The sequence below is a fragment of the Apodemus sylvaticus genome, chromosome 16 (assembly GCF_947179515.1).
Source record: "Apodemus sylvaticus chromosome 16, mApoSyl1.1, whole genome shotgun sequence".
NCBI lineage: Eukaryota > Metazoa > Chordata > Mammalia > Rodentia > Muridae > Apodemus > Apodemus sylvaticus.
Window position 1 is genome coordinate 50,808,337 of NC_067487.1, and position 23,115 is coordinate 50,831,451.

At 40.6% G+C, this 23,115-nt stretch overlaps 1 protein-coding gene across 2 annotated transcripts in view; it reads right to left on the bottom strand.

Annotated features, from left to right (window-relative positions):
* Positions 1-23,115, bottom strand: part of Pde4d (phosphodiesterase 4D) — a 529,631-nt gene that overhangs the window by 196,676 nt on the left and 309,840 nt on the right. For both annotated transcript variants that reach the window (XM_052160119.1, XM_052160120.1), the window contains exon 2: positions 12,485-12,676. In XM_052160119.1, the coding sequence (XP_052016079.1) occupies positions 12,485-12,676 (192 nt within the window). The remainder of the gene's footprint in view (positions 1-12,484; positions 12,677-23,115) is intronic.

Here is a 23,115-nt window from a genome sequence, read left to right on the forward strand (position 1 = left end):
GTGTGCTGCAGAGATAGAAAATTTGGCTTCATTAAGGAAAATAAGCTCTACGATGGTGCAAGAACAATCCACTCTCACATCTACAAACAGAAGTTTCAAGCTTCAAAGGAACTTAGGAAATGTCTGCAGACAGGAACACAAAGCACATCATACTACTTTGCTTAATAAAGACTGATGCGGCAGAGGAAAATTTCCAGGGGTGCTGATGTCACAGTTGGCCACAGGGGGCCTGTGAGTCCTAGGCTGAGTTTGATGTTTGACAGGAGGCAAAGGCTGAGTACCCAGAGGGGAAGAGGCTACACAAGTGCCCTCACTCTGTGTTCTAGGAACAGGCTCTTCTTTCACAGTGTACGTTATTTGACAGGCCTTCCGTTTATTCTTAACGTCATTGGCCCTGTTCTCTTGGGTTTTCTCCAGAATGCTCGTCTGTGTGGGAGATTTACGGCTAGCGAGCGAAGGCAATCTTCTTAAAGGTCTGCCTGCGGTGGAACGGGCCTGTAAGGTTGAAAGGAAAGGCTTAACCAAATAGAGAAGACTTTTCCTAAGTCTAGTGTGTGGCCAGTGTGAAGGACAGACAGGATCTAATTCTTAAGAGTCTGCATGAATGACTACTCTCATATTCCCACTCCAAGACAAGGAACCAGGATCTGAGAACCTAAGTTCAGAGCCAGTTACACCCTTGGCAAATGGCAGAGGTCATTAGTTTCCTGAAGCTAGCCTGGAATCTAGAGTTTGCCAGGCAGAGTGGGTTCACTGGTCCCTGTCAAAGAAGCAGTAAATATAGACTGTGGAGAAGTGTTGAAAGGCTTCATATTCCTCTGGTTAACTCATCTTTTTCCTGATATTATGCTTTTGTGTGTTCATGTGTGAGAGAGATTCTCTTATCTTTAAAAATTAAACTGTCTATATATTTTAGTCAGAATTGCTTTATTAATATCATTTACATGGCAAAATAAGCAGTCAGAGACATACGTTGGTCTCTTTGGTGCTTTTTTTGACATTGTAATAGGCTTTGAAATCCCAAGACATGGAGATGTGCTGTGTAGCTGAATATAAATAAACCAAGGCTTAAAAAACAAGCAAGCAAGCAAGCAAACAGGGAAACAAACAAAAACCCACTGCATTATTTTGACCATATTGCTTCCTGGTTGCTCAAATGAATTTGGACTATCATAAGTCCCTCAAAAGTAAGCACCAGAGTCCCCATAATAATGCTGCCCATACCCAATGGAAACATCCACGGTCATGAAAATATTCTGTGTGTGTGTGTGTGTGTGTGTGTGTGTGTGTGTGTGTGTGTGTGTATTGAGTATGCTATCCACCGTCCACAAGCAAACGAAACACACAGCAAGCAAACGCTATGGGCTTTGGCAGATCTACTGAATTCTGAAAGTGTCAAGCAATTCTATGTATGCAGTCCTGCTCTTCCTGGCTGAAACACAGACTGAGAAGGACTTGGTCCCCATGACTTCCTGCATTTGCATTTGCCTCTTGCATTTGCAAGGGGCTGACTTGTTATTCTTCTGTTTGTGCCTTTTAGTCTCTGCTTCCAAAGGAGAGGGTTGCTGCGACGCCTAATGTGTGTTTTGTCCTGCCTTTACAGTATTTTTGGAGATAGAAACCTCCGTTTTGACCCAAGGTTGGGAAAATCCCATTGGTCTCACAGTGATTAAAGGAAAGCTGACACAGGGTCTGAGAGACAGTGTGGTAGGGAACACAGATCAACAGAGACGCTTTTTCACCAAATCCACACAGAAACATCCAATACACCAGAAGTCTGCAAGAAAAGCTTTGGGTTTGTTCTCTTGACTTGGATTTTCTGAAGCAAAATTATTATTTGCAATGGGGCCTTTGTTCCCTCCATATCGATGATAGAGTATCTAAATGCTTTCTACTGCAGGGAGCTAGAATGATGGGGTGGCACACCCTGGAAAGCTTACCGCCAGGCACACACCACAGAACCACTGTTATATCTCCTTACTGTGTCTCCTTACATGGCTCAAAGAATGATATGGGAGAAGACTAAGAACGGTTTGCAAAGGAGCCAAGACTGACAAGCAAAACACATATTTCAAGTGACAGATATGTAACAAGGCAGGTATTTATGCTGGTGTCTCGATATCAGCTGCCTCTCTCCTTTCCTGTCTAGGATTTAAAAAAAAAAAATAGAGACGAAAGTGAAAAAAATTTTTTGTATTGTTTTCATGGATCTGCCGTCGACTTCAAAATGACACCCCAGTGGCGTAGCTGCCATTCATACTGCTCAGGGAGCAACAGAGTAAGCCTCCTTTGAGCACAGCAGCCAGTTTTATGGTCCTTCCCTCAGAATATGCTAAGAAGTACATGCCATGGGGCTCCTACAAAAGCCAGCTCCTCTCCTTCTCCAACCCTGCCACCATCTACCTCTTTTTAACCGCACGCTGTAGCAGGGATGCTCATCTCTGTCCTCTTCAGCACCTAGAGGAGAGTGAGCAGGCCTTGGAGCACAAAGTGAGAGCCGCCAGCCCCAGGCCCACAGCTTGTGCAAACCATTCGTCCTTTGCAAGTTGGAAGGGCAGGAAGAACCCGTTGTTTTGGCTCTGGTTCTCCTGTGTAGGGCCGTGATACATGGACTCACCGTCCAGACTAATGGCTTGGCTTTTTCCCTTGAAGATGGCAGATATATTTTCCTGTCTTTAGTTAGCCGACATATTGCTCGCAGAGATCCCGTTCCTTTAAGAGCACGCTACTAAATGAACCAGCTCTTCCTTAACCAAGACAATCCTAGCTGTCTTCCTAGTAGGAATCTGATGGCTTATAGGGGTGTCAGATAATCATTTTCATTATTAAACAGCTTTTACTCCACATTAAAAAAAAGTAGCTGTTACATCTCATAAACAGTGAGGTAGTAGGATTATTATTCAATCAAGTGTCTATTTTCTTCAAAGACTTGCTTAATGCCCAGTATCATATAGCTTTTATTTTATTTTAATTTTACTTACAAAAAATATTCATTACCACACCATTTCCTTTACATTTCTGTAACCTAGGAAATCTTAGGTGACTGTTTTTCTCAGTTATTTTTTCACCATTACAAGTTTTAAGGAAAATTGTATGAAGATCAAGAAAAGAAAAGAGAGTTGGCTCAGTGGACATGACCACTTTCTGGGCAAAAATGAGGACCTACATTGGGATCCCAGCACCCACATTTAAATAAAGGTAGGTACAGCTAATTGCCTGCATAAACCCAGTACTGGGGAGGGGGGAATGGGAAACTAGGGATCAATAGCGTTGATAGCCAATAGTCTAGCCTCTAATGCAGGGAGAGACACTGTCTAAGAAAATAATGCAGAGAGAGATGGAGCGGGACCAGATGCTGCCCAGTCTCTGCCCATGCACATAGATGTACATATATGTACACATACATAACATTCATGCACATGCTCACACATTCATACCAACCTACAAAATAAAGACAGTTGTAATCCAGATTGGGTGGTACATGGCTGTAATCCCAGAACTGGAGAGGCTGAGGGAGGATGATGGCTGCAAATTCAAGACCAGCCTTGAATTCAACCAATCAATAGATAAGAGAAAGAAAGAAAGAAAGAAAGAAAGAAAGAAAGAAAGAAAGAAAGAAAGAAAGAAAGAAAGAAAGAAAAAAGATAGATAGATAGATAGATAGATAGATAGATAGATAGATAGAAAGAAAGAAAGAAACTTATATGTCAAATGTTTAAACAAATTCCCCTGGGGATGGGTAGAAATAAGACGTTCCTAAAATAGTTTGTCAAAATGCACTCTTCTCTCTGATTTAAGACAAATATTTCTCTTCTTATATCTTCTAAGATTTTCACATTGGCAATGAAATCAAGGATAGCAGTATATATGCCTCAAACAGTTTGCTAATTTGAAAACTTGTAACACAATGCAATAAAACCAGCCATCAGGACAACATCTCACTGTATTAATGTCTTCTCCTCAGCTTTTATTCTGACCATATTAAGGGCAATTAAAGCATTAGGTTTGTAATTAAATTAAAAATATAAAATAAACATTAACTAATATATTAAATTGCTTAATTTGGAGACTAAAAGGTCAAGTTTCATTTGTATCTTTCCATTTACTCACTCTTGTGAGTCTGTAATAAAATAGCTCAGTTATCGAATAAAGTAGAAAAACAGACTTACAAGATAGAAAGAAATAAAGTAGGAAAAAGCTAGCCCCGTAGCCCATGCACTTTCCATACCTTGCCATTGGGCTTCTGGAAATCGTAAACATCTGTGTCAATCTGCACTAACATTGTACAGTAACAATAATACCAGTGGTGAGTTACAGAAGCAGAAGAATGGGCCACACTATAACCATGACTGTGTGACCTTGAATGATAATTACAGATCTGAGAAATCTGGTGTCCTCACAGAATCAGGAACAGGGCACATACATTGTCTATTCCTGAGCTTGTTAAAAAAGATGATGTCACTGAACCTGTTGTCTCTGCTCCCCTCCCCCATTGTTTCTCACATGGTTGGTGTTGCTTCCATCTTCAGGATATAAATAAAATAAATACACTTATATGGAGCTTTTCAAACAAGTTCATGGTGCTTCTGATTTTATTTACAAAACTCTCTTTGCTCAAAAAAAAAAAAAATCACCAGTAGTTCCAATTACTAAATAGTTAGGTCCAAATAATTTCATAAGGTTTCCCCCTAACAACTCAGCACCCATTAGCACTGTATGACTCCCTGCTGTGAAAAGAGATTGGTGACTGCCTCTCATGGTTCCCATTCAATGGGGACTTTTATTTAGCAATTGCTTTTTATCCATCAGCCACTGAAAACCGTTTTGTAAAGACACAAGGACTTGAAGGGCTGCTATGATCTAAAGATGAAAGCAGAAAAGTATAAAGCTATTAGCGTTACAGGTGACTGACAAATATTTCGTTTTCCTTGAGAAGTTAAAGCATTCCTCCCACCTGGGTGGTTTCCCTCTGGGCATCCCTGCCTCTGGTCCCAGTCATCTAACATCCTTAGCTGGGAGAGGTCTGGAATCAGGGAAGGATGGTTAGGCCTTGATAACTTCCTACTTAAGCTGATGGAAGATGGCTCTCGACTGGCAAAACAGATGACTTTAAAATATTTTTGAGCATATGTGATGTTAATCTGGTGTCAAGTTGACTATATCTGGAATCAACTAAAAACTAAAGCAGCTCAGCCCACGTGAAGGTTTTTCTTGTTTGGATCATTTGAGGTGGAATAAAACACTATACACCTGTGAAGCTGCCTGTGAGAAGTTTTTTGTTTGCTTGGGGTTTTTTTTTGTTTGTTTGTTTTTGTTTTTGTTTTTGTTTTTTTTACATTCTTGTGGGAGAGTTCATCTACCCCACTGCTGAGACATTCATTCATTCACAGGTATTAGTAACTATTGCCTCTGCTGGCTTCTAGCATAGACTTCTGAAGACCAGCAGCTCTCTAGAACTTCCCAGGCACAATGACATCAGATTAGGGTTCCTGAGACTTCCAATTCCCTGAAATGAACAACTACCAGATTCTTGACTTTTCTGTTGTGAGACAGCCATTGCTGGACTATCCAGACTACAGCCTGCAACCCCCCTCATACATTTCATATATACTTTCCTTGTATCTGTTCTGTTCCTTTAGAGAAGCCTGACTATATGGTATATTAAAATCTAGAATTTATCTATAAGAGGCTACGCAATTTTCTGTAGTTCACTGGGGAGTAGAATCTTCCCAGTGAACCAAGACTGCTTTGTTTTGATTTTCTTTCTGAGACATTCCAGAAAGAGTCCAAGGAAGAATTACTTAACCCAGAATAAAAACATGAATAGATATGTACTCTCCTGCCTTCCTTAAGCCCAGGTCTGGAGGCAATACTCCAAGCTACTTAGTAGACCCAAGCTAAAGGAAGGAGGGTATCTTAGTTAAGGTTTCCATTGCTGTGAGGAGACACCATGACCAAGATGACTCTTTTAAAGGATAACATTTAGTTGGGGCTGGCTTACAAGTTCAGATGTTCAGTCCATTATCATCCAAGTGGGAAGTATGGCAGCATCCATGCAGGCATGGCGCTGGAGGAGCTGAGAGCTCTACATCTTCATCTAAAGGAAGCCGGGAGCAGACTGACTCTCCCTACATAGAGCTTCAAAGCCCACCCCCACAGTGACAAACTTCCTCCAACAAGGCCACACCTTCTAGCAGTACTACTCCCTAAGGGCCAAGCATATTCAAACCACCACAGCAGGGTTCTGACAGAAAACCAATGCTAGGGGCTCTAGAGATATGAGACACTAGGTAACTGTGAAGGAAGGTGTGGCAGTCTGAACAAAAGGGTAAGGAGATAGGTCCACTAACAAGAAACTTGGAACCACATGTTTCAACCATCTGAAAGGGACCCAGACAATAAGGCAAATGTGCCCAAGGCTTTTTGCTGTAACATGAATACACCCACATCACGGTGCCTTCAACCCCTACTGCATATTCTGTAAGTAGGAATACAGTATGGAAACATGAGTGTAGAGCTTTCTGAGTCATCTCTGGATTCTGAATGTCATGGGCTTTTCAGCAAACATTGGAAAAGAGGTCCAGTTATCCAGGCGAATTGATTTTAGCCTAATTAGTTTGGGAGGTAGCTTAAATTCAATGGGCTGGGGCTTTACGATTCAATGCTCCTTGTCTCTTGTGGTGGTTAATCAGGTTGCCAAGTTTGATGAGATTTAGAATCCCTTTGGAGACTATCTTCTGAGCATTTTTGTGAGGATGTTTTAAGAGAGGCTCACTGAGGTGGGAAGACCCATCCTCATTGCGGACTGTACCACACCATAGCCGCAAGTCCTGGACTGAATAAACAAGAGAAAGCGGGTGGAGCACCAACACTCGTGCCATCTCTGCTTTGTGGGAGCGGATAAAATCCAATGGGCTCCCCACAGCCTTGCCACTACAGCTGGAGACTCACTTACTGCCAGGCCGTCCTTGCCACGATGAGCAGCACACTTAAAACCGTGAGCCAGAATACGTTCTCCCTTGCTTAAACTGCCTTTTTTAGAGGCAATGGCAGACGTAACGAGTGCACCACCTCTTGCCGTTGCTCATTGTCCTGCTCATCTTTGCAATCATCTCTCTTCAAGATTTCAAACACAGTCTCCTTGTTATCCCATTCTCCTCATGTTTTTCATGTCACAGTAGGGGCAGCTGTCATTTCTCTGGCTGTGTCTACAAGTGTTTTACTATGTTTTTTTCTAAAGATCTATTTATTTATCTTTTGTGAATACACTGTTGCTGTCTTCAGACACTCCAGAAGAGGGTGTCAGATCTCATTAGGGATGGTTGTGAGCCACCATGTGGTTGCTGGGATTAGAACTCAGGACCTTAGGAAGAGCAGTCAGTGCTCTTAACCACCTAGCCATCTCTCCAGCACCTCCCCCAAATGTTTTACTATTAAGTGTGGTTCACATCTGCTTTTCCTATGTTTACATCTTTACTATGTTCATGCTAACACTTATGTGTCTCTTATTTTTCTTGTATGTGTATGTCTACACTCATGTTTGTGTACTTGTGGTTGGGCAGGCATGTACGGGGATGCATGTGTATATGTGTGTTGAGGCCAGATGGCGACTGAGAGCATTTTCCCCCAACTATTTCTTCACCTTATTATGGAGTCATAGACTCTGTCTCTTGGTGAACATAGAGCTCACTGATGCCCTAGGATGGCTTACTTTTGACCTCCTGGGACTCCTCCTATCTCAACAACCCAGGGATTACAGGTGTGCACTGCTGGCACACCCACTTGTTATAAGGGTGCTGGGATCCAAACTAAGGCTTATGGTCATGTGACGAACATGTTAGCAATTAATTCACCATAGTAACATTTGCGTTCAATAAACACAGAAGTTTCTGGAAACATCTATCTTCTATCAGTGAATGTTTGTAGATTCTGAACTTTTTCAAACTATAGAAGTGCACACATCTGAGTTAGATGCATGGCTGCTTTATTGTTTTTATGAACTACAAGATTTGGTATGGTTTATTTTTTCACAAAATTTTTTATAGTGCGTCATAGCCATTCCATTAGTCAAACGAGTCTGTCTGTCTACTCATAAATATTGTTCACAATGGTATCATCAAAGTAATGTTCTTTACAGATGATCAAATGAAGATGAACATTTTCAGACTTTGGTCTCCTATTCACAAATATCCTATTAATACCTCTATTTTAAAAAGTAAGGATGAAATGAGACAGCAGATGCAAAAACACTCAGAAAAGCGAAGTGCAATATGCACATATTATATATGTTATGACCATTGCTGCTGGCTTCTACCTTTGTGTACCTCTGTTACCTGATAATACTTATTTATGAATGATAAGACAGTTCCATCTTGCCAGGAAGTAATAATTTCTTCCTTTTCATTCCCTAATTAATTAAATAATTATACCCAAACTTACAGAGAATTTGTTTTTTCTAAAACATTTCTTAAGGGATTTTATCTGGTGCAATGCTAGGTAAGAACAACATATAGAGAGTCATCAAGTAAGCAGAGTGGGTTTTAATAAGATCATTCTTTGTAAAGCACAGCTGTGTAATAGAGCTGTGGACATTGAGCATTGCTGGGAACTAGTTAAACTAGGCGCGTGAGGTCTGCACACATGGCCACAGAAGCCATCAAATAAAGGGAGAGCAGAGTTATGTATGTGTGGAAGATAAATGCTGTATTAAATTAAACATGAAGTCAATATTACTTTGTTTATCTTGCTTCCCAGCAAGTGTGAAAGGAATGCCTCGTTTCTCCTAGGAAAATACACAGAGGAACTCAGAAAGCTGAGCACGTCAAGGCATTATTTTTCAACAATATACAGAGTTGCATCATGGTCTGATTCAATTTGTCATTCCTACGTGAGTCCTCCTAGCAGATAAAGGAACTCTTGAATTGGTACAGGGTAAAATGAGGTCATTCTTGTATAGGGCTTTGGAAATAAAGGCTTTTTTAGAATGTGAAATACCACCAGCTTTTCATAAAACAGAGGTGCATATTTAGTCTTTTCTAACTTGAATAGAGGGTTTGGGACACATGGTCTATGCATTAGCATTCCAAAATTCTTTTTCTAGAATTTTAGAGAGCAGAGCACTTAACCATTAAGATACTTCCTCTTTTACCCACCATGAGTTATCTGACCTTTCTTTTTAATATTTTTTATTAATACTTTCTTTCATTCTTATCACCAATTTTAGTTGTTTTCATTCCCAACCCCTCCCTCTCCTTTTTTTTCTCAACAAGTCTTCCTCACACTTCTGTGTCTATTTTTGTGTGGTCCACTGGGTTTCATTAGCATTTCTTGCCTGTTAACTGACCATAGTCTTTTAGGAATGGTTGGAGCCTCATGGGCCCCTCCCCATCCATGATGAAATTCTGGCAGGCCCAATCTTGTATAGGTCTTCTATAGACAGTCACAGGTGCAGAGAGTCCATGATTGCAATGTTTGCATCATGTGATGTCTACATGTATTTTTACCACACATCATTCTATCCTTTGGCTCTTACATTCTTTCTGCCCCTCTTCCTCAATGTTCTGTGGTCATTGGGAGAGGTGATTTTTCTATATTGTTGTTTAACTGTTAATGAAGTTGGACTAGACACCATTTTTGACTATCCATGGGTGTTCTTGGACCAAGTACTCCTCTATCAGTCTCTCTAGTGTGTTGCTCTCTTGCTTCATCAGCTTATTGACCTTTCCCATTGTATGAGTCTTGCATATTTTATGTTAGGTAGGCACTTTATCACTGGGGGATAAATCTCCAACCCTATTCATACTTTTCCCTTTGAAGTAGGGTCTCGTTGTCCTGCCCAGGATGGCCCTAGAGTCCATCAATAGCTGAGACAGTCCTTGAATTCAGCATCATCTTGTCTCAACCTCTGAGTAGCTGAAGTTATAGGAGTGTATGTACTACCAGGCTTGGGGATGCAATGGCTTTGTCCTTTCACCTTGCCCTCAAGCTGCATACCCTACTCTCACTGGTGACAATGGCTAAGCTTCCTGTTTGATGGAAAAGTAGCCATTATTAGCCACTAATTCTCTAAACCCTTTTTCCTTCATCTCCATCTCTATATTTCTTCCTTTACTTGTTTCTCCTTGGTCTTTTCTAAAGAATACAATCTCAGGGGCTGGAAAGATGGATTAGTGGTTAAGAGCACTGACTGCTTTTCCAGAGGTCCTGAGTTCAATTCCTAGCAATCACATTGATTGTGAGATGGCTCACAACCATCTGTAATGGGATCTGATGCCCTCTTCTGGTGTGTCTGAAGAGAGCAACAGTGTATTCATACATTAAATAAATAAATAAATAAATAAATGTTAAAAAATGTAAAAAAAAAAAAAATCCTAGCCTTTATCCTTTTTCCAGAAACTTATTTCTTGAGCACATTTGTGTCAAAAACTAGACATATCTGTAACCCTCATATTCTCTGAATTTTAGTCTCTAGCTTCTGGTCTTCATTCAGTTCAAGTGTTATTAATTTAATTTTTTTCCTCTCAAACTTTTTCTCTTCCCTAGTCAGCTTTAATTCTTTCACTACTCCCCTTTCTCATCGGTTTTCGAAAAATATGCATTCACTGACTTAAAGAACTGCTTTCAATTCACTCTCCAACCTATTGAGCTTCTAACTCCATTACCTGACTAAGGTGCTTCACTCAAATGGCATCTAAACGCCTAGTGATTACAGAAGGTAATTGGTTCTTCTAATCTCTTCTAGTCTTGTAGAGTATTTATTAGTGATTGTCAAAAGTTTGCACTCCTTGTTTCTCTTTCTCTACCAGCTATACACACACACCACCACCACCACCACCACCATCACCACCACCATCACCACCACCACTACGACCATTCTATAGGCCTTGTACCTCTTACATCTGGACCAATCTCTTTGCTGCACTTCACTACTTTGATCTACATTTTCATCCCACGTGACCAATTGTGTTTCTATAATGATATTCTATGTGATCCCTTTCCTATTATTTCTTTGTTGTACAATCATTCCAAAATAGAATAATAATAATCCAAGTATAATAAAAGTGAAACATGGTTAAGTCCAAAGAACTTCAGTGGCTTTCAGCTCCCATGGACTTTATCTGATTCTTCCTCCGCTCTTACTGTCTGCTTCTCCTATCCAGCCAAATATCATGCCTTCAATGTACCAGAGTCTCCATATTATACAGAACTGTTCCCTGAGCCTATTGCTTTCTTCTCATTTCCTTTGGGCAGAGAGCTTTCCTTGGGCCCATGTTTTATGCTTGTGTATACCTTGTAAAACCTTAAGGTGGTACATTTTATTACAAATATTTTAATACCAGTCCTTTCTTCCCCTTAGATTCAGAGCTCAAGAAATATTCTAGGAGTTCAAGAAATATTCTTATTATGTTGAAATGAATAAATAAACATCCTATGCACATTTTCAAACCTATAGAATAGGGGTGATGACAACACAAAATGACACCCTGGCAACGGGAAGTTATTTAGAAAGAAGAGTAGTCATCAGTAATGCAACTGGTATGAGAAGTGGGAACTGAAAACTAAAGGCTACGAACTGAGCAATGTCTATTTTTATTTCTAGAAGCTCATTTGGGGCTGTTTCTTGGTCTATTATTGCCTTGCTGATCTTTTAGGGTACCAAGAATAACACTGGACCCATACGTGTCCTATAAGATGAACAGAAAGCAGGTTCTGCGAGGGATCCATAAGATGTTGAACGTAGCAGAATGAATGTTTAGATCCAGGAGAGAGGAGACTTATTGTATCCATTGCCAAATATGACACTGCACAAATTAAATAAGAATAGGGACCTGTACAGAAGTTTCTTCAACACAGAATGAATACAAATATATAATAAGCACACAAACTAAATGTTCTGGGGATATGAGTTGATAATTCCTGTACATCTGCAAGCCCATTAGTTTGAATTCATTTCTAGTCTGTTCCATGTCTTAAATAAATTCAAGTATATTGTACCTAGTGATTTATATTCAAAACCTGGTTCCATTTGTTACAAAAGGATCCAAAAGATCTTATCAGTTTCATGTCGGTACACACCAACTGAGATATAGTCAGTGCACTGACCATCTTCATGTCGTCGGGGTCTTCAACTTAAGTTTAAGGCTTTTAAAAATATTAGAAAACATTCACGTGACTGAGTATCTAAAGCTTGAGTCTTAAATAAATATTATCTGATGTCTTAAGGGTAATTTTCCATTAAATGTTTAATTCTACTTTTCCCAAGCAATATGTTTTCTGAGAAATTGTTATTCCCTTTACTCAAAGTAACAGTGCATTCAAGTTAAATTGATTCCTCTTCAGCTTGGAGGATTTTATTCACTTTTTGCACCAAAGGAGAAGGATGTGGTTGGATGAAATCATCATTTGTGACATCATCTACTCCAGAGATGAATCTACTCATGTTTTTCTAGGTGCTTCTGCCTTTTCTGCCCTGCAATATACTCACATATCACTGGCAATCGAGGAGTTCCTGGACATAGACTTTGGAGAGAGGTCATAATCACTGTCAGATCGATACAGGAAGGACTCCCGGCGTTGACTGTGGACAAAGTTTGCTTGGAGAATTAGCCCAGACCCTGGGCTGGTCATGGGATCCAAGGGACTCCGTCCCGCTGATGTGCCATTGTCCACATCGAAACTGTGAATAGAGGAAGAGAGTTACATTGGTGAGAGCACTGGCATGTTGGTATCTCAGCAGAGCAGTTAGCCTGATTTTAGGAATGACAGGAAGATATTACATTTGATTCTTGCTAGTAAAAATTGCAACATTGAACTAGAGATGTAGTGATAACATGTTTGCCTGGTGTAACACCCTGAGTTTGAACACCAGCCCTGCAAGCAAACAAACAGACAGACAAACAAACCCATAACTGTAAACATAACATTGGGTTCACATTCTTATTTTCCTTGGCTTTTGATAAGTTACAAGGCATAAGTCTTTCAAAACTTATCTTCCTTTTAAAAAAAAAAAATAGGTCATTCTGCAAAGTAGCTCTGAGCACAGAATTCCTGTTCAGAAAAGAACAAATTTATAGCAATTCAGTAAATGTTTGAGTTCAGTTGAACAACTGCCACTGTCTGATGTCATGATCCACCTGAACGTGGGCCTCTTCTCCTTCTCACACCTATTCAATCATTTCCTTCTCCATCTTTTGCTGTGAGCACACAATGGTTTTTACATTAGTCTCTTCAATCCGTTTCCAGTCTTTATCTAGCACAAATATCTAGATAAAGATCTCAGAATGTAAATAATACTGACTGCAACATTCATCAGTAGAAATCCTTCATCAACTCACTTTGCTTCAGAATAAAATTAAAAAAAGAAACAAACTTCTTGGCTAGCCTGAAGGTCTTGACCATATCTCAACTGCAAGCAACCATCTTCTCATCCTAAGGTTCAGCTTGGACCATCAGTACTTTTCAGACTCCCCTTGAACTGCCGCCCCTCTCTGGCTATTGCTTCCTGAGTTTCTCTCTTGATTACTCAACTCTTCTCTGCTAAGGCAGCTGACAGTCATTCTCCAGCACTTAGCCTTCATCTGAAAGTTTTGCCAGAAACCTCAGAACCTTATGAAGCATCCTTCATGCTACCAATGACACTGCCCTGTTTGTTCCTTATGGTCAAGACTGACAGTTAATTGAAAACATTTACTACATGGTCTTACTGTCTACATTTTGAGATATCTTAGGATTTCATGTGTTCTTTCAAAAACCTTTATTGGAAGGGTCTGGAACCTATGGCTAGACATGTCATAGACCCCAATAGAGAACCTATTAATATTGTGATGCTAAATGAATAAAGTATTAACTCCTAGTGATGTATCGTCACAGTGATAGATTAATGTATCTCTCATCCTTCATCTCAGGGTCTGCTATTCACAATAGATGGTGAGTGACCCTGAGATGCACAACTGGCCTAGGGATAGACAAACCAAGACTCCAGAATTCCCAACTCTAAGAGGAACATATGTCCTGTATCCCTCTTCCAAAGGCTCAAGAACCACTGTAGAAGGGAATAGGAGGAAAGATTTTAAGAGCCAGCAGTAGCAGATGACAACAAAATATCTTCTGGACACAACAGGGTAGCTGCAATATGAATTCACAGATGTAGTGACAGCATGCACAAAACTCTGCAGATCTAAGACCAAAGCCCTGAATGGAGTGGGGAAAGGGCAAAGTCTCCCTCTTAGGAGAGGAACAGTAATTGTGAGTGGTTAGCTGTTGGGAGAGGGAGGGTCAGTTGTCTCAAAGAGTGTAGCCCCTGAGAAACATACAATGCTTCAGTTGAAGGCCACATTATCCAAAAAACATTTGGGTAGAATATATTGATCTGGATTCAGAGAGATGTAAAGTTGGGTGGGAAAGAAAAAAGAGATGAATATGAGAAAACTTGGAGAAGAGAGAGTGAATATGGCCAAAACATGTTCTACCAAATTCCCAAAGGATATATCCTATGTGTGCATATGCATGTGTATGTGTATATGCATGTGTATATGTACATGCATGTGCTTGTGTATGCATATATGCATGTGTATGTATGTGCATGTATATGCGTATATGCATATGTATGTGTATATGCATGTGTATGTGTATATGTCTCTATCCTTTACTGGGGCTAGAAGCATTGATCAATCAATGATAGTCTAATGACTGACACACATTAGGCTCTGTGTTCAACCTCCAGGATCATAACACAAAACAAACTTCTGTACCAAGTGAGGTAAATGAACATAGAAGAAATGAAATGCATTGAGTTCAGTATAGGTTTTTAAGTTGGAGGACAGAAAATAGCCATATATATAGTTTTCCATGGAATAGTCATTAGAATCCAGATACTTTCTCAAAAAAAATTTTTTTTTCTAGTGAGACTCAATCAGCATCAAACTCATTTCTCATCTGTTCTTAAGAGAAGGGAGTGACAGCCTGAGAAAGGCCAGGGGGTATGTGGCTAAAAGAAATTACTGAATGCATAAATGAATTCCAATTAAACTGTTACCGACATGTCCCCATTAGAATCTTTAACCAGAACTGAACATGTAGCTCAGTTGAACAGTGCTGCCCTACATACACAGTGCCCTGGGGTTTACTTTCAACATGCCCATGGGCATGTGCAACTACCTCTTCAAACACACACACACACACACATTCACACACACTCACATTCACATACACATACATACACACACACTCACACATATACACTCATACACACACATACACACATTCACACAAACACACACACATACACACACACACACACACTCACACACACACATCCAATTTATGGCCCATTAGTTTAAAACATTTTTTTCTAATTTTCTTTCCTAGATTTCTTCATACTCAGTGTCATGTACCAAGTGTTTTAAGGAAGCAAAGCTGGGGAGGTGTGGATCATAGAATCATTATTGATCATCTATGCATCACCCAGATCAAACCTTTAATCAGGCCGGGTGGTGGTGGTGCACGCCTGTAATCCCAGCACTCTGGGAGGCAGAGGCAGGCGAATTTCTGAGTTCAAGGCCAGTCTGGTCTACAGAGTTCTAGGACAGCCAGGGCTACACAGAGAAACCCTGTCTCGAAAAAAAACAAATCCAAAAAACCAAAAAAAAAAAAAAAAAAAAAAAAACCTTTAATCAGAAAAAAAAGACAAAAACAAACAAACAAGCAAAAACATGGTGATATGTGTGGTGTATGGGTGTGTGTGTGTGTGTGTGTGTGTGTGTGTGGTGTGTGAAGGATTTTACCAACTGAACCTTTAGTATTTTCCTTAGAATTGTCATCTTATAAATATATTTATTTGCTCCTGCCAAGACACTGGAGGACTATCTAATTAAACATTTACTTTATAGACAAAGATGGTAGGTTCTGGAAAAGCTGACTGACTGAAGTCAATGAGCGAAGGCTGAATTATGTATTGTTCCTGAAGGCCTCTCTGACAGAACGCATGATTGCACGAGGCACGAACGAGTCAGTAGCTGTGGACCAAACAAGAGGCCTTAGATGCATCCGGGTAGGTGTGAGGTGCTTTGCAGCACACTGGCTGTCCTTGGGACAGCAGGGAAGGCAGGGTTGGAGGGAGTAAAGCGTGGTATCAGGGGGATTAGGAAAGCTCTTTTGGGTGCTATTCATTAAACGCACATTTTTTAAACACTTGTTATGAGTATACTGTGATTAAAAACCATAAAAACAAGAGTGTTAATTCAGGCTGGGCTATCTGTGATGTTCCACAGAGGAGTGGTAACTGAAGTGAGCTTTTAGGGCTACTCAGTATCCATCTGGAAGACCCTATTCAGACAGAGGTGGAGGGGGTGGGAGGATGGGAACATATTTCCCTTTAAGGAGAGAGTCACAGGGGATCTAAGGATGGAAATGCTCTACAAAGCATCTGTGCTCATTTCCTCTTATTATCTAGTAGGATGATGTTAGGGTTAAATGGAATAGAAGGCAGCTTCTCCATATATAGTTTTATGAACAATAAAGGAGATAGAAAGGTGGTTTGGGGTTGTATATTTTAATATATACAAAATATGTTTTTTAATTCCATTAAGAAAATCTTATAGAGACACCCTACTGTAGTTTTTTTTGAAAAAATATTACTAGACATCTTAAAGTGTTTTGATAATAATACTATCATGGAAATCAAAACATTTACTAACTGGATAAATTATGCCTGGTCTGAGATATGACTAGGGTCCTCACCATTTGTTTATAGATGTAATACAACATTTTGTCCACTAGATGGAGAGAATGTTCTTAAATATGTAGAACCTATTGTAAAGTAATAGGAAGGTCTAAATTACCTTTTAAAGACTCATGAAAACCTCTTAAATTTTACCTAAAGTAATGCCACAAAAAGTATTAAACTGTGTATAGACATTTATTAAAATTATACCAATCTAAGAAACATTTGTATTAGCTTTCTTTTAAATAAATTCATTTCTTTTTCAAAGAGTGACCAGACTTGTTTATAACTTAAGAGGTTCAAGTGACCTTCCAGCCTCAGTCCCTCAAGTAGCTGAAAGAATTTGCCTTAAGATCAGGCTGACAAGGAGTAGCTGAAAACAGTAGCTGATGTTCTGTTGGACCTTTACTTTAAAATTACTCAGGAAGACGTCCCTGATCCTCCAAAGTGATCACTCAGTGTCTGTTGTACTGAGCAAAGCACTATTGATATCATTGATATCAGCGATAGACTGGGGAACCTTTTAAGTTTGGGGATGCAAGCATTCTCAGAATAGTCTGACTTGGGAGGTGGGCATTAGGTCTGAGGTTACACCAGCACGCTAGCTTTCCAGTACAGTAAGTGCTTCTTTAATCAAAATTCATTATCAAGCAAAAGCTACATTACTGAAAATACCTAGTTCAAAGTATTACCAAATACCAGTCGTGGTGAATAACACTATAGAAAGGTTTTATATAATGAAGAACTTAGTGAACAAGCTTGCATAGGTCTTTGTTCCTAGATTAATACCGGTACAACTACAGATGTATGAGGCCTAACACCTCTCTACAAGGCAGTAAAATTTATAAAGGAACATAGGCCAAATGTATAGCCCTAGTTATGAATGGTTCCTAAACAATAAAGCATAGTGTCGTATGGACTGGGCAATCAGATATGCCAAGGGACGACATCTATAAAGCTTAGTGTGTGGAAGAAGTTAAAAGCCCAGGCACAGCGGAGGATGCTCCTAGTGAAGAGACAGATGCAAACTTAGCAAAGGGTGGTGGTGAATGTGGTCAGACAGGACACAGAGTTGGACTGCATTTGTGGGTTGGCATTAAAGAGTGGTGGGGACATAGAGAAGTGGCAGCACTGTAGGGTACAGCCAGCAGGTGGGCTGGGAATGCGAATAGAAACCTGGCCAAGGCGTGGCAGCATCAGCTTGCAATAGATGTGTGGAAAGACACACAGACACTCAACAGCCAATGCCCATGTCTGAGAGGTGGGAGACAGTTTGCATTCATGTGGCTTGATTTGTGAAAATAAATGGGTTGTTTCTGTGGTTATGGGGAGAGTAGAATGGATAGCCACGAAATAGAAAATAAATCAAGAATCAAAGGATGAGGGCGGAACCCCTCCCAAATAAAAGGCTTCTTAACTAAACCCTTAGGCTATGAGAAGGAGGGGCCCTCCTGCAGAGAGGTCTTGTTCAGTAGAAACAACAAAAGACAGTACTTGTTTAAGACGTGGGCTATAAATCAACTGAATGTGAGACTACCTATCATTGGCTTAACTTTCTGAAAATTAGCTTCATTTTAACTGAAGCTAATTTGTGCTGAAGACAGGAGTGGCGTGAGGTGGACTGCTCGGTTTTGAGACTCGGCTTCATCCACAGTCCTTGGTATTAATAAACTGAGAGAGAAATGTGGGGGAAGCCGTCTTAATTCAGTTCTTGGTGTCAAACAGACAAGGAGTGGGGAGTTTCCTAAGTATCCTCTGGTTCATACCCAGGCCTGGTGAATTCCCACTAGACCCATTGCCAGTGAGGCGGAGCCCAAGGCACAAAAGAACCTGAAGCTTGGGGAAGCAGCAAAAGAATTGAAGAGGCAAAATATCCAATCATAGTAAAGACACTGATAATGATGATAAGTTTTGGGGGTGCTGCATGTGCCCCACATTCTGCTTTCTGCATATCACATCTTCACCATTGGAAGGGGATGGGGGTGGGGGTTGAGATGGGGTTTCTCTGTGTAGCCCTGGCTGTCCTGGAACTCACTCTATAGACCAGGCTGACCCCAAACTAAGAAATCTGCCTGCCTCTGCCTCCCAAGTGCTGAGACTAAAGGCGTGCGCCACCACCGCCCAGCTAGTTTCCTAGTTTTTATCTAACCGAAGGTAACCCTAAAACCTGGGAAAGTGCCTCTATATTAAGTAATGTGTTGGGAGCTATTCTTCACAGCAGTCTGTAATCCCAAATTGTCTAACTCTAGAGCCCCGGAGAACGAACATCATGTTTATGTTTATATTTCTTTTTTAAAATAATTATTTATTATATATATATGAGTACACTGTAGCTCTCTTCAGACACTATGTTTATATTTATATTTCAAAGTCTCCTATGATAGTGATAAAACAGAACAGTTTGTAGTATCCTTACTAGGACAGATCTTTCAGTGGTAACTCTTTGAAAGTGATATCCCAAGTAACTCATAGATCACACATGCCAAAGCTCATTTTGCAACTTAACATTTTGAAATTTGCTAAGCCCTCATTTAAAAAAAATTGAATACACCAGTAGGCTTTAGAGCAGATTCTTCAGCGGCCTATTTGGAGGATTACTTTGCAGAATCGGAGGATTCTCTTGGGATTAAAGGATTGTTTGGAAGTCTGTGAAAGGTCTTAGCCCATGGACAACAGTGAGATGCTATACTACTGCCCCATGTATTTTTCCCCTAAACACAGTGCAGGCATTCACACATCTTACAAGGGCTGTCTTTCACCAATAGATGGTTGCAGGAAAGTATTAATATAGCTATATTGGTCCCTTGGAGAGGCCAGTAAAAGTCAGGACCTGACACATTCAGAGCTATTGTCGGTTGTGTGTGGCTGGCTATCTTTTCCTATGAAGCCTTCTTTCCTCAAGTGACAGAAATCAGAAAAACTGGATAACCAACAGAACTGGTCCCAGATCTCCCCAGTTTTCCATTTTAGTGCAATCAATGGATAGTAATGGAGTCTCTATCTACCTCTGATCCAGCTGCCCCATACTTCCTGTCTATTAACTTTATAACTGTTTGCTAAGGGTTGTTTCTTGCCATTTTTTCCTGAAGGTATACGCTGATGTTCTGGTGGGAATATCTTGATTCTTGACTACCATGCAGGTCTCTCCCCTGAGCCTGCTCTGCTCCTGAGTAAATTCTTCATTTCCTCTTAGGATCCTGTATTCAGCATCAACTGCAGCGCTGGGAGGTGAGACACAGTAAGGACGATGGTGACTAGTCTCCTAAGAGTCCTTATCAGTGAGAGTTCCCTGGACTAAGCATTCTGTTTAGAGGCTTCCTGGGAAAGACCTGGCTGAATGCTCCGGGGAACCCTAGGATCCTTAACTAAAGCCAGGAAGAAGCAGCTATATACTGCTTCTGAAGCCATGAGCTGAGAATGAGAATGTGTTCACAGCACAGGTTTTGTGGTCCATGTTTTAAGGTGAAGGGATTCTAAGAGGGTTTAAGTGAGGAAACCAGGGTTAAATTTTGAGCCTCGGTTCTGTTCCTTATTAGTTAGGTGCTCTTGGCTAAATCATTTACCTGCTAAAGTCCCACTTCCTGATAAAGAAACACAGGTAGTTCTGAGTCCATTATGAGGATTAGAAGAGAATATGGTTAGGAAGCATTTATCTCATTGCCCGGCAGCCAGTATATGCCCATTATAGCCAACAGCTAATGTTTTGATGTTGTTAATCTTTATCTTCCACTGAGATCATCCACCAAGATCATTGTCTCTATGTGAGTCACTCTGTGTGTCTAAACACAACACTTTGACAAGACTCTAAATGGAGACATGAGAGAGGAAGGGATGTATGGGACAGATCAGGGGAGTGCACCCTGGCCATCAAGGAGGTGTCTGATGCTGGCCCAGTTTGCTCTGACAGATTCAGCTGCCTTGAGGGTATCTACCCTCCTCCATAATACTGGTGTGGTAACATCCTGGAAGAAGGTGGAGACTCACCAAGGAGGAAGAACAGTTCCCTGGTAGGAGATTCAGAAGGCATAGAGGTCCCAACTACTACTGCAGGCTGTAGCTAAGTGTGAAGGGTAGAAACAACTTGTCAGTCTCTCATCTCCAGATGTGTGGTGTTCCTGGAGGCAATTACACTGTCATGCAGTTTTGCTTTGTTTTTTAGCCTAACAGCCCCAAGGGTACAGCATCCCTCCCTGTTGGCTATCCAATGGGTCCACTTGGTGTCTAGTGTCCCACTGGGGAGGAGAAGGATGCTGACCCTCATGTATAAGGATGTCTGGATGAGGATTAAGAGTTCCTTTACATATCAAGTATTTCACTCATTCTTATCAGTACCATTCGATTAGAAAATGTGTTTCTTATGAACACTAGTGATAGGGACCACTCCACATTTTCCCAAAAGCCAGATAGCTCCTCCGCAATAAAGAAAACACTTCACAAAATTAACTATTTTGGTAATTTTTTTTTTTACAAAGTCTATAGAAAACCACATTTTATAGTGATATGCACATATCATGCTTTCTTAACCAAAAACTGAACAATATTAACCAACCAGACCCCCCCCCCAGGGCTCCCAGGGACTAAACCACCAACCAAAGAGTATTCATGGAGGGACCTAGCAGAGGGTGGCCTTGTCGGGCATTAATGGGAGGAGAGGCCCTTGGTCCTGTAAAGGCTTGATGCAGCAGTGTAGGGGAATGCCAGGGTGGGGAGGCGGGAGTGGGTGAGTGGGTGAGTGGGTAGGGGAACATCCTCATAGAAGCAGGGGAAAGGGGATAATATAAAGGGTTTTGTGGGGAACAAGGAAAAGGGATAACATTTGAAATGTAAGTAAAGAAAATATCCAAGAGAGAGAGAGAAAGAGAGAGAGAGAGAGAGAGAGAGAGAGAGAACACCACAGTAGTTGTCAACAAAATGTCATAGTGGGTAAAGAAAAGCACTTGTTATTCTGAACTTGTTGTCTTCTGAGTTTTACCTCCAGAACCTACATAAAGGTAAAAGGATGAAACTGACACAACCACAGATCATCTTACACATGTGCATGTGCACACAAAGAGAGAGAGAGAGAGAGAGAGAGAGAGAGAGAGAGAGAGAGAGAGAACATGAACTAAATTTTATTACTTTCACATATGGTTTTCATAAACAAAAGCCTGGCACTGACAGTATGTACTTAATTATAGTAAAATATTTGATAGTTTATTAGTAAAAGTATCAGGAGATCTCAGGAAACAATAGTCATTTATGACTTCTCAGTGGCAAGTGCCAGTCTCAAGTAACACAGGACAATAAAGGAACGCAAGATGAAGTTGATAAGTGAAGTTTGATATCAGAGAAAATAAACTGGACTGGCCTTGTGCATTCTCATCAAGTAACACAGACACTTATTAGATCAGTGTGGTGGACCAAATATTCAAACCTGGAAGCCATCATCTATAATATGACTGCTGGAAAACAAGGCCTCCACAGAGATGACAACAGTCAAGATAGTTTGCAAGGATAGAGTCTTAATCCAAGAAGGCTCCAAAGAGCTGTCCTCTGAGCTCCACACATGTGCTATTGTGTGCTATCATGTGAGTACTCCCACACTCACAACAAATCATACACACATACAATAGTTTAAGTCTGTTTTGGCTACTCAGGGCCTTTTGGGGTTCTATATGAATTTTCAGAATTGCTTTTCTACTTTGTTGAAAAACGTTATTGGAATTTTGGTGGGCATTGCAGAGACATTGCTGGTTACTATAAGTAGTAGAGACATGTCCACTATTGAGGTCCTTTAATGCATGAACATGCGTAAGAAAAGAGAACAGGAATAGACAAGCAAATTAGCTCAAACTAAGAAGATTCTGCACAGCAAAAAACAAACCAAAAGCACGAGAAAAAAAAAAAGGCATCCTACAGGTGAATTTAAACCTTTCTTCCATTCTTTGTTCATTTGAAACAGGGTTTCTCTGTGTAGCTGTGGCTGTCCTAGATATTCCCTTTGTAGATCAGGCTAGCCCAAAATTCACGTAGATGTGCCCACCTCTGACTCCCAAGTGCTGAGACTAAAGAAGCCACTATGCGCAGCTCAAATCACATTTTTAATAAAGGGTCACTGTCTATAACACATAAAGGACGCTGTTCTCTAGACTGACTGTACCTGGGGGTCAGAAGCAGCCCCGTGAGGACCACTGACTCAGTTTCCCTTCCTTTGTTCTGGTTCTATCAGGGCTTTTTTTTAAAGCCACATTTCTCAAACACGGTTCTCCAACTCCAACAGGCAAAGAGGAGGCAGAGAGTGTTTCTGTCGGTTTTCTTTTTCTTTCTTTTTAATACAGAACAAACTAAAATTGTTTTAAGAAGCTCGCACTGGAAGACGTATTTTTGTGCTCTGCCCCCACATCCTCCCACTCCCT